The 12,685-nt window shown below is 35.1% G+C and overlaps 2 protein-coding genes across 2 annotated transcripts; one reads left to right on the top strand and one right to left on the bottom strand.

Moving 5' to 3' along the window:
- Positions 1-1,253: 1,253 nt before the first annotated feature.
- On the bottom strand, positions 1,254-3,492 carry LOC129315913 (60S ribosomal protein L10a-like). Its single transcript, XM_054960068.1, has 6 exons — positions 3,389-3,492; positions 3,070-3,119; positions 2,467-2,686; positions 1,964-2,129; positions 1,621-1,826; positions 1,254-1,456 (listed from the first exon to the last, which is right to left on the bottom strand). Exons 2-6 carry the CDS (start codon positions 3,072-3,074, stop codon positions 1,403-1,405), a joined length of 651 nt encoding a protein of 216 aa, XP_054816043.1. The 5' UTR covers positions 3,075-3,119; positions 3,389-3,492; the 3' UTR covers positions 1,254-1,402.
- A 4,104-nt stretch (positions 3,493-7,596) lies between these two features.
- On the top strand, positions 7,597-8,589 carry LOC129316804 (probable F-box protein At2g36090). The gene has a single exon (XM_054961175.1). It carries the CDS (start codon positions 7,597-7,599, stop codon positions 8,587-8,589), a length of 993 nt encoding a protein of 330 aa, XP_054817150.1.
- The last annotated feature ends 4,096 nt before the right edge of the window (positions 8,590-12,685 follow it).

The following is a 12,685-nucleotide window of genomic DNA, read 5'->3' as shown; positions in this document are numbered from 1 at the left end:
TTTGTCTTATAGGGAGGCAAAAGTGGCTCTGGTTGGTTTTTTTCAATAAGTATCTAGCACTGGTGACTAGATTCTTCTTCTTCATGTGGTAGGTGACCTGATTTATAACATTAATCCCCCGATTGTGCCTAGCTTTTTTGCTTTCTTTCTCTTTCATTTGCTATTTTTTGTTCTAATTTCCATATGGCTGCCTTTCTTTAGGAGAGAGTGAACGAATGAGAAGAGAACTCAAAAAAGGGAGGAGAGACAACTGGAGGAGGAGAGAGAGAGTACTGGTGGAGAATTAAGGGAAAAGGGAGAAGAAAAAAGAGTAAAAATAGTAGTAAAATAGACGATGTAGATGTAATAGGCCAAGTCATTGTCACACATTTCCAAAAATAGATCCCATTAACATTGACTAACGGCCATTTGCAAAGACTTTCACCTTATTTAGCTAGAAGGCAAGGAAAAAAAAAATTTCCCTCCTCCCTCCACCCACCTCCAATTTGGTGGGAATTCTCACCTCCCTTTCCCCTCCTCCCTTTCCTTTAAATTAAATAGGACTTTAAAGTGGAGAGCAAAATTTTTTGCTTTAATTGCTTAGAGGACAATATTACTAAAACAAGAACTTTAAATCATTAAATGTTTTTATTAAAATACTATAAAATGAACTTTTACTCTGAAATTATTGCTAAATGATTAATTTAAAAAAAAAACTTCAAAAATTTATTATAAAATTATTCATTTGACACTCTTGACTAAAAAGAAAAATGTAAATTGATTTAATTAATTTAATACAATGTTTATATTTTTATTAATTTTTTAATAAAAATTTTATATGTACAAATGTCATTTGAGTGATTGTATAATTTTTTAGTTATAAAAATTAAGTAATTAATTTTAAAATTATAAAATCTTTAGCAGCAATATAAAAATTCTTAATTTTATTTTTTTAAAGAAAATTAAAACATTTTAACTCTAAAAAATTAACATAGTCAATTTTTTATATTATAAAATCTAATTCATAATTAAAAAAATAGATGATGAGTTTAATTTTCTCTAATTATTCACTCGGCCGAAAATCTTTTCATCGAAATGATAAAAATTTGGTTAACAGCTAAATAATATAAAATTTAAAATAACTATAATAATTTAAATAAATATACCTAAATAAAATTTTTATTAGCATAATCCCGAAGAACTTGGGGGGCGAAGATCGAGTAAACGACAGTTTTTCATAAAAAATTTAATTATAAAGACATCAACACCAAAAATTAGCAAGCATTTCATCAAAAGAAACGATAATCCAAATACAAAGTATTTCTTCAAATAGAACTAAAATTTAAATAATTGTCCCTCTATTGACTTAAACTAGGGGGGTAAAAATCTTGAGCGCCACAGCAGCCTCCAAAAAGCAAAACCCTCAAAAGACACGGTACGACTTCCCCATAGTGCTCTTCAGATACAAGCAACGAACCTGAAATACATGTCGGTTCAACTCATCAGATGACGCAGTCAAGCTCAAAGTATAGATCACTGCAAAGTAAACCTTTAACTTGCAAGTAATCTTATGATAATACACAGATGCACCACATTGCAAACCAGTTATCTAGTTTGGGCAAGGGGGAAAAGACGGCTCACATTCTGCCAATTCTTTTTCAACAAGGAGACAAGGAAGTTAACGCTGAGTTGCACATTTTGGAAGATTTGCTTTTCCTCCATACTAACATTTCCCACAGCAACTCCCATGCACAAAACCTTCTTTAGCTGAAATTTTACCATGGCCTTCGTTTCATTAACCTTTGACTCAAGGGACTCTTGGTGAGTAACAAGTGTAGGGAATTTCCCTACATTGTCATACAAATATTACATACAATTAGTGATGTGTATGCATAAAAAACCTTGAACTTAATAGGATAGCACGGACTTTCACGCAATCAAAAGTCACAAGACTTATTCTTGCAAGTTCAGAAAAGAGACTTGCCTGCCTTGTTAAGACCTGGACCCAAGAGACGAGGAATCTGCTTTATGACTGCTTCAGATGCTAAAAAGGCATGGTATTTTTTGGCTAGTTTTTTAACTAATTTCTTGTTCTTGTTTAGCTTCTTCAATCCTTCCACATCCATCCAGTCCAAACCAATCTTCTCAGCCTACAAAATTATATTGGTTATAACAAACACGTAGAGTACAAAATTCACCACTGTGCTACAAAGGAAAAGCCAGTAGCAAAAACAAAAAGAAATCGACTGCAAATTAAAACAGCCTGAAACAAACAGAAGAGTGTCAAATGCAACTGAACCAGACATCCAATTGTACACAAACAAAGAACTACTTGAGTTACAACAGCACTAAACACGCATCCCAAGTATCATCCTTCTCAGACAATGTAACGAGAAAAAAAAGGAATAAAAGGTAAAGACATGCTGCTAAACTTAAGAGTAAATGCCGCAGGACCTAAATAATGATTCAAGTAAAAGAAATTAATACCTCTTCAACATGTTGAGCATCTCCAAGCATGCATATTTTCATCTTAGGGCGAGGGATGTGGGGTAACTTCACAGAACCACTGAATCGCTTATCCTTTTGTGGATCATAGTTCTTCAGACCAATCTGGAGCTCAATGGTCTCAACAAATTTGCGGTCTGCCTGCTTGGAATCATTCATGATTTGTGCGATAGCTTCCCTCAGGGCATCACTCTGAAGCTTACTGCATAGTCGAACCAAAAATTGAAACCCAGGATATCTCCACGGCATAAAAGGTAACCAAACATTCAAGGGCAACAATTCACACTGAAAAATTCTCAGTCCTATTATGCTTCTCATGTTACAACATATGACCTAAGACGTAAATGGATACCAAAATTAAAGTTTGGAACTAGCATTGCAGAAAGTGAACTTAGAGAGTGATCTCAGAACAGAAAGACGGTCGAATCGACAATGCAGATTAGAGAACTTATACAAACGTTCTAAACAGGTTAGCATGATGTTGCAACCAACAGATACTGGAACAACACGCGTTTGAAGACTAGCAAGGCAAACTAGAAAAATGAAAAAAGACATGCCACGAGTGGTAAATGAATTTCTAAATACCTCATCTTCTCAGCTGCGCCCTTTCACCGCAGTGGCTCCAGATCTTGCTCCTGTAGATATAATTGCATCGAAATAAATAAAAAATAAAAACCAAATATCCAGATATCTATGCAATGATTCTAACACGAACAAATCGCCTACAGTTTCAGAAAAATCGAATAAAACAGAAGACGCTCAAAGAACCCCATATTTGGGATCGGGCGAACAGAAATGATCAAATATAAATAGGAAGGGCTTTCCCAAGTGTTTTTGTGCCACTTGTGAGGCTTCTCGACGGCAAAGTTTCGGCGCAGAGAGAGACAAGGAGCAGAGGAAGTACCACAGATAGACGAAGGCGAAATCCCAGAGATAGGGTTTCGGAGTGTAACGAGGCATTTTATACAGAGCGGAATGGATAGTCAGTCAGCCATCAATATAGGCCATGACTCAAGCCCTGAGCAAGAGCCCATGAGATATTTAGACCCAATCATCAATTTTGCTTCCCTGGCAAGCCCAGTCAGTGACTATTTTATTTGGATCCAAAAGTAGAGCAAGCCCAAGCTACATAACGAAAATAAACTAGAAAGGGAATTGAATCCCAAAGTATCTTGCTGCATCAGGGCATTCGTTCTCCAAAAGCAAACCTGGATGGGCCTGTATATCAGGCCCAAAACACTGCACAACGGTCAGAAGCGTCCCAACTGTGCAATGGAGACGCTGTTTTTACTCTTTTTTTTTTTAAAAAAAAAAGAGTTCAGCTCTTTCGGGAATTCAGTCATTCACCGAGGTGGTCCACTGCTTACTCGGCCTTCTCACTGATTCTATCATCACTTTTTATTTAAATTTAAATTTAAATTTAAAATTTACTTGTTCCAATTTGATAGTAAAAGAGTACCTTGCATGAACAAGGTTAAGCGTGTAATTTCTCCTTTGTCATCTTAATCCCCAATACCATGCAAACATTCATAGGCTGCTTGTTGTATTTGATATTGTTTGCCCAGTGTCTTGAAAAAGTAAAACTCTGCTGAAATAAATGGTGATCATAAAAAGACTCCGCAAAACTACCAAAACTGAGTGAATCCGGCAAATTGATTAGATACATTCTGATCGGGAATGATCGTTATATGAAAATAATGAAAGCCAGCGTTGGTTTCGATAATCAAGAAAGAGAGCATTGAGAAGAGTCTTGAGGTACCTTTTTTCATATCTAAATTCTATATTTTCATCTATGCTGCCGAAATTAGCTCATGTGGTGGTTTCACTGAGATGTGACGAATTTTAATTTCCACCAATTCATAACAAGCATAATGATATTTCTTCTGGACTGATCAGGCCATGGTAATTGGATATCACTCGAACATAACCATTCACCAAAATTATAGAACTGTTAATTGAATAAATGGCCATAGCATTAATGCAGGGACATTTTAGGCAAATAAAGCAAGTTATACTTTGCCATATTCTATGCTGATTTAATTGCTTTCTCAATGACAATAAAGGGAACTTTAAAAATTTAGAAAATAAGACGTGGTATCCTACTTGTTGGCTCCATAGACGCAGGTAGAACCGCCACGCCCACCGTTATTGACAAAGCAAATCCTCATACACCCTCTGCAAATTCTAAAAGTTTTACTTAGTTCAAAATATAAAAGCATTAGGTAATTTTTATAGTTATTTTTTCAATTATACTCCTACTTCATTTATTATTCTTTTTTAAAGAAATAATATATTAAAATTTTAACTATCATTATCAAAGCACGTATATATAATATTTAATGAAGGTAAAATTAGAAAGATATAAATTAAAAAAAATTAAGGCTTTAACTAGGATTTTTTATAAATCATAAATTAATTATCAATATCTTATATTCTGCTTCAGGAGAGTGGTATGGTATAATCAAATCAATGACGGCTTCAACACTGGGGACTAACTTGAAAGAAAATCGAGAAGGCAATGTTTAGAGAGAGTGGGGAGAACTTAAGGAGGAATAATGTGGACAGTGAAAGGGAAAGCACAGGCTATTCCATTGAAGCGGTCAGTGGAATTAATTGAGTTTGAATATATAGAAAGGGAAAACGAAGAAAGAAATAATTAGAATTAGAGCTTCCTCTAGTTGGAACAGCATCCAATTAGAGCCTGTGACAATTGCGAAAGAAAAAGTCGGATCAGTGGCCAACAATTAACACCCTAAATTCTCGATACACTGACCGCACCAAGTTGGCAACTTGGCACTGGTGGAAAAAGCCTGGTAAACTCATGGTTGGCTCTATATCACTTCTCCCTTTTTAGGGGGAAAAATTGTGTATGGATATGTTCGATTTACTTCTCAACCAACGTTGGGTGACTCTAATTGAGGAGTAAAAAGCTCACTTCAACACATGATATTTTATTTGGATTAAAAAAAATCAAACAAACTTTCGAGTAGAACAAGCATTATGGTTGAAATTATATGAAGGAGCTTTTCAACACTCTTCAAGAACACTCAGAGAATATTTGATGCTAAAAATTGTGAAATTGTCTCTCCTCCTATCCTCTCATATCACCAGATTGCTTGTTCGTCTTCTTCTTGTGTTTAGCTCCCATTTGTCTTCTTTGCTGCCGTCGTTCAGTCTATACAAGCACAACCGTTGCTTCTCCTTCTTCTCGCCGTCGTTGCCGTTCGAACTGACAGCCAACGCCGCCAATGAGGATAGAAAGTTCATGATCAAAGCTGCTTTACCCATGGGAAGCAAGGAGAATCCAGTGAACAAGTAAAAGAAATAAAAAGGGAGAAATTATGAGAGGGGAAATCCCATGGGAAGCAAAGAGAATCCGATGAAGAAGTTGACAGTCACGTGGAGGGGGAGAGAGAGATAAATGAATATGGATAGTGGTGTAGGAGGAAAACTAATACCCTCTCCTTTAAAAATATAAAATATTTTTAACTAAATCTTATTTTTAAAAAGTAATTATCTACTTTCAAACTAATTATATATTTTTATATTTATTTCTATTAAACACCCTACAATAGATATAAAATTATTTATTAATATAAACACTTTTTTTAAAAAAAATGATTATATTTCGTAAGATTAAAAATATCTTATATTTTTTACTATCTAATTTCTCAAAAAATGTCTTATATTTTTTAACGAAAGGAGTATTTTTTTTTGTGTGTGAAAAAAATAAATTTTATTCAGTCTATTCCATTTTGTTAGAAACAAGCAACAACATCATGTTGAACCCATATAAAATTTGAAAAAAAATTGTTATAATTTTTCTCAATTGTATATTAATTATACATATTTTTCTTCAAAATTATTTTTCTCCATATATTAAATATTAATTTTAATACAATTATTTTTAATCTGTTTTTTAAAAATTATAATTTTAAGTTTAACATTTTCTTAAAATAAATATCAAATTAGTTGCAAAAAAACATACAAGAAAAATTCATGTTTATTTTTTTATTATACATCTTAATTAGTTTTTAAATCAAATTATTTAAATAAATTTTAATTTATTCACCTAACTTCTAAATAAATATATCCAAACATAAATCAGATTTAAGTTACATGCTTTTCTTTCAACTCCAATTGCAAATTTTTTTAATCCAAACACACTTTAAGTCGCACCAAAACCTTAAATTCGTTCAGATGAAAAAATAATTTTTCTGAGAAGATATTAGAGAGGTAATTCAACCTAACTTGCACGGATAGCATACTAAATGTAGGAGAAGCTATACCATTTAAAACCGTTGAAAAATACAATATATTTGTTAAAGCTCACGAAAGCAAGCAAAGAAATGCATATATATAAAAGTATAAATAACAAGCAACGTAGAAATGTTTTAATATTAATTTAAATGAGGATATTTTTGTGATTTCACTTAAAAATTTAATATTAAATTAATACTCTTAAATTGTAATGAAATTTTAAAATTTTAAAAATTTTAAATTTAAATAAATATGACTCGAAGCCTTTATTGAAATTTTTCCTCGTGCTTTCTCACCCACTTTATACTCTTCCATCCTCTTTCAAATTTCGAAAAACATGTCGAAGCATGCTGGCAAGGCCTGGAAGGATGGAACGCCCGTGGACGTAAAATATTATGGATTTAATATTCTCGAAAATCGCTGGTCCAAAAAAAAAAAAATCTTGAAAATCATTTACTGCATGATTCTATTTACTTTATCCATGAGTTATATTTCCATTTATTGAGAACAAAAATCAACACCCTCACAGGCGAAATCCAACCTTCACGACAAAACGACTCCGCATGCTCGAGTGTGTCGTGAGACCGAGCATATCCACATTAATATCAATAATTAGTTATTACTTGATTAAAATTTGAACTTATCCAAGAACAATAATATATATGTTTTTAACAATAATTAAAGACAAAAATTAAAGAAAAGAAAGAACAGTCATGCCTCTGATTCAGCAATAGCGCAGGGCGTTGAATCGGTGTTATCCGAATCTAGATTTTATCTGCCGCCAAATGCAACGGATCAGCTCTCTGTAAAAGGCCCCTCCAGCGGATATTTCCTCTCATGAACCTCACAGCCATGGCTTCTTCTTCCGACGCACCGCTCACAACTCTCCACCCCGACCTCTTTCACGCTCACGTCCTCAGCCGTCTCGACGGTCCGTCTCTCGCCTCTGCCTCCTCTGCCTCCTCTCTGTTCCGCAACCTCTGCCTGCACGACCCTCTCTGGCGTCATATCTGCAACTCCACCTGGCCCTCCCTCAGTGATCCCACTCTTCGCCCCGTCATCTCCAACTTCCCCGCCGGCCACCGTTCCCTTTTCCTCGACTCCTTCCCCGTCCTCCATCATTGTTCCCGGCCCGATCATCTCGATCGCTCGTTTGCCCCCGCAAAGGAGTGGATTTCGGCCGTGGATATTTATTATCATGACAAGCCCATCTTCTCCAGGGTCCACCGGACCCAGACCCACACGGGTTGGTTCGAGTGTTCCCCTTTGTGGATCGACCTGCTTGGCCCGAAAGAATCGGTTCCGACGCCGCTTAAATACGCGCGCAAAGACGAGGATTGGATGAAGCACCTGGAGGACACCTTGAGCCTCAGCTGGATCCTGATCGACCCCGCCCGGAATCGAGCGGGGAATCTGTCGAGCCGGAGGCCGGTGTCGGCGCAGCGTCACTGGTTGACTGGAGAACTGGAACTTTTTTACGCGGCGGTGATCGCGTGTGATGAAGGGCCGTCGGAGTGGGTCCAGTGCAACATAAAGGTGGCGTGCACGTGCAGCGAGGAGGTTGGAGGGGCGATGCGAGTGAGGGAAGTGAGCTTGACGGTGGAGGATACGGACGGAAGGAGTCTGAACGGGAAGCAGAGTATGGTGATTCTGCAAAGGGCGGTTGAGCGTGGGAGGAGGAAAATGGTGAACGAAGAGGAAGCAAAGGCGAGGTTTGAGGAATTCTCGTCCATCAAGAGAGACAGGAGGGATAAAAGAGAGAGGAGCGATCAGACACTTGACATGGTTTTGATTTTCGCCGTCATCACCATCTTCGCTTTCTTATTTTGGTGCTTCTTCTCCTGACATAACTTGGGTTTCAACCATTATCGTCGTTAATTGCTTGATGCATCAAGACTCAAGAACCTGAGTTACTCATTTTTACCGTGTAAATTCATGTTCGTAGTGCTGGCAAGTCGCTTGTTCATCATAATTAATGTTGACTATACGTTATTTTTGGCGTGCTAATTAATAAATTTTTTTCATCCTTTTGGTTAAAGATCTTCAGTCTGCTGTTGATCACAACTATCAATTTACTCGTCTAATAAGATCTTATCTCCTAGCAACTGTGTTAATTCGCATTGCACGAGAATTTGTTGTGTCATGAATTAGTTAGGACTTGCCTTCTTTGTAGAATAAAATAATTAAACTGGAATGAAAGTCCAAACACGAGAGTTAGGAAAGTTTAGACTTTAGAGACGTGGAAAGAGACAAAATCCTGACGTAGTGATGTAGCTGGTTGAGTTTGTTATTCGTGATCGTGACTTAGACCGCCAAAAATGTTAAAAAGTGTTTTTTTTTCGGACGACCAATTACCATTAGTCAACTGAGCCACTAACTCAGAGTCAGATCTGACATCGCAAGTGATTGATAGTTTTCTCCAATAAATAGTATTTTTTAAAAAAAAATTATCAACTTCCTTAGACGGCAAAGATTATTTTTATTGCTTAATTTATGAAGGAAATTAAGTGGTAAGGTTTTCATTACTTGAACAAACGGTAGAAATTCAAGTTCTTGCTCTTATATATGAAATGAAAATAGTTTAAACTTTAGAGAGATACATTTTTTACCTTAAGAAAATCCTTATGATTCGTTGTTATCATCAATTTTTCCCACCCAGTTTAGAATTTCAACACAGAATTTGGCCTTGAATTTAAATATACAAAATCTATTGAATTGTCATATTCTTGAATCGCACATCGCATTCAGCTGATAGGGGTGTTAGCTAATAATAGGATTTAAAGTATGAATTAGTTTACCAACCAAAATATTGAGCTCGTTGAACTTGAACCTCAAAGCTTTCTAGGCACTGGCACTGTAGGATTAGGAGTACGTCGCAATCACAGGTCAGGATTCAACGCTCACTCCCCTCAAGTCCCCCTTTTGATAACAGAATGGAATAATGGAAAAAAGATATTAAATTGGAGATTCTTTGTTTGTACAAAATATAGTCCACAAATGTCTCCATAATTAAATAAAACAAGCAGAATAAAGTTTAACGAGCTTGATTAACTAATTGAAAATATAGACTTCAGAATTTCAATTGCTTCAAGAATGAGCATGTTTACAACCTGCTAGACTCTCTTAATTTTATTTGGAGAACACATAGCATGAGAGCAGAGAGAAAGGGAGATAGAGAGTACATTAGATAAACTAGATAGATTAACCACTTCTTATAATGCACGGTGTTTCAACCTGAAGAAGACTGAACAAAATAACCATTTAAAACTTTAATTACTTAATTAATTTTCTTACAAGTTCTCTCATCTAGTCAAGTTTGTGATAGGAATAAAAGTAGCTAACAGCTAAAAGTTAAGTTGGGGCTTTTGCCCTATTGCCTAGATGAACTCTCTTGTATGACTCCCTTGCCATAGTATACACAAAATTGTAAGAGGTCAATTTATTCTGGATTTAAGTAATAATCCATGCAAATCCATAATATTTAAAATATTCCAACAGTACAGTGTATAACCCTAGGTGAAAAAATATGAGAAAATTATAAACAAGTCCAGATCAAGGAATGGATTTGAAAAAATATTTTCCAATCCCTTAATACTTGGTTGTAAGTATTTTTCTTGTAAAATGATATAAATATTCCTTGACCCACCCTCCTATGACCAATGACTATTAACTGAATTCACAATTCAAAATTAACGGTTTACAATTGAAACATCCTTAATTTACAAGCAAGTCTCTCTAATTTAAAAGTCAATAATTTAATACATCAACATTGTAATATTTATAAATAAAAATTTATCTATTTACAGTAAAACTTTACCATTTGCACGTAAAACTTGGTCCATCTACAATTTAAAACTACAAAAGATTATTAAAAAAGTTTGAATTACAAAATCCTAAAGAAGCAGGAAAAAATGTTAAAACTACAAAATCGCAAACTAAAAAATGTTAAAACTACAAAATCCTTTTACCTGAGGCGTAGCCCAATTTCTCGGGCTTGGTAGATGGTACAAACAATGCAAAGGATTTTCATCGTGAGGTCAGCATGGAATCAATTTGGGACGCCATTTCCGTTTGACGTAGCCGAGAACTTCAAAAATTCCACCAATGGTCATTGAAATAAATTTTCCAGAGAGTTCAAGTATAGTGGGTTTGTTTACCTTTTGTTTTCCGCAGAGTTGATTTTATTTTAAAAATAAATGTATTATTCGTAATAATAAAGACACAAATGCCTTCTATTATTCACATCATCAACAACTTTTTAAAAACCAGGAAGCTTCATTTTTTTATCAGGAAAAAAATACTCCAAATTTGGCACTTACAATGTGTTCTGCAATTCCATTTCATGACTTTTTTTTTTTTTTTTTGGTTTTGCAAGGCATAGCAAGTAACCACAAAATTAATCTCCGAAAAAATTTGAGCTTCATTTAAAAAGTTATCTTTTCCTAAGTGATTTTTTTTATACACATCCCTAGATATCGAATCACAATCTCTCATGAAATTTGAATTTCATTTAAGAAATTATTCTCTCTTAAGCAATACTATCTATACATATCTTTAGTAATCTCCTAGTGATACTCTCCACAATGTGTTTAGAGTAGTGTTTTTAAAACTGAACCAGACCGATCCGACCGTCAACCGATCTGATTTCCGGTTTGGTTCATAGAAAAAAGCTATTTTAAGGATTGAGCCGTTTCGAACTGGCGGTTGGACCGGGAATCAAAATCAAGCCAAAACTGGATCCAGTTTTTAAAAACTGGACTGTTCAAAAAAAACTTTTTTTATCAATTTTTTTAAAAAATGACTAATTTTTTTAATCATTTGATATTATGTCGTATTATGTGGCTTGTTAAGTCATGATAAACTTAAAATATTTAATTTTTTTAAGTTAAATAGCAATTTTATATGTATTTCTTATATTTAGATTATTATATACATATATAATTTTTTTTAATTTAATTATTACGTCACTGATTGGATCATGCGAACCATGAATCACTGACTTTTTTAGTTCAATGTCCGGTCTAGTTCTAAAAACATTGGTTTAGAGAGTTTCTCGTAGAGTTGGGAATAAGGGCCGGGCTTGACGGGCTGCCTGTTTAAACCCATTTTAATAAGAGTTTGAGTTTAAAAATTTAGTATTTTTTGGGGTAATCAGGCTTTGAAGCTTGGCCCTTTTAAGACCTAAAAAAGGGGCTTGGGCTCGGGCGACCCATGAAGCTCGTTTTATTATTTTTTTCCTTACCTATCTTAAAAAGTTAAAACGCACTACACAGAATGACAGAAATGAAAACCCTCATGCTCATGCTCACGGCCTCATGCGGACAGTAGAATCACTAAATCAGCCGGCAAGCTCAGAGCCTCAAGCCCCCTTTCCCTCTTTCGGTATCAACTCTCGATCTCAAATTTCTCTCTTCTCTCAGTCTCTCCTCCTCGAGCCATCATCAATGTCTGTTTGTCTCGGTTTCGTCTCAGTCGAGCGTCCAAGTTTGTTTTTGTCTCTCAAATTCTCACTGTCTTTGTCGTGTGGCTCAACTCGTCTAAACCTATTGACGTCGTGTCTCCTCCCTCCTGATTCTCAATTTTAGGTTTGCCTCTATTTTGATTTCAGCTTCTGATTCTGATTCTTGAACGCTGTTGTATGATTTCAACACTGATTCTAATTCAGATCTACTTCTGATTCTCAATTTCAACTTGGAAGAATAGCTTTATTTAGTTTGCTGCTGGATGAAACTCAGGAACTGTCTGCAAACAATTTTTTTTCAAAAAATTCTATTTTGCGTTATGCTGGTTAATGCTCTGTCTTGATTTTTATCTGGTTAATGCTTTGTCTCGGTTTCTTGATTGTATACTTGGCAGTTATGCTGTAATTCCTGATTAATGTGTCATAACTTTGAATGTGCCTAGGGAGGTTATGTTGTAATAATTCCTAGTTAATGCTCTG

This window comes from Prosopis cineraria, unplaced genomic scaffold (genome assembly GCF_029017545.1).
Source record: "Prosopis cineraria cultivar Desert tree isolate PC_DT_omini unplaced genomic scaffold, ASM2901754v1 PC7, whole genome shotgun sequence".
In the NCBI taxonomy this organism is placed as follows: Eukaryota; Viridiplantae; Streptophyta; class Magnoliopsida; order Fabales; family Fabaceae; genus Prosopis; species Prosopis cineraria.
Note: the sequence above shows the minus strand (reverse complement) of the source record. Positions and strands in the feature narration are given on the sequence as shown.

Excerpts from the sequence above, each read along its gene's own strand:
- LOC129315913 (XM_054960068.1), bottom strand. Across the intron at positions 2,130-2,466 it reads ATGCTCAACATGTTGAAGAG|GCTGAGAAGATTGGTTTGGA; the intron begins GTATTAATTTCT and ends ATAATTTTGTAG. Across the intron at positions 1,827-1,963 it reads TCCAGGTCTTAACAAGGCAG|GGAAATTCCCTACACTTGTT; the intron begins GCAAGTCTCTTT and ends ATGACAATGTAG.
- LOC129316804 (XM_054961175.1), top strand. The coding sequence starts at position 7,597 with ATGGCTTCTTCTTCCGACGCACCGCTCACAACTCTCCACCCCGACCTC.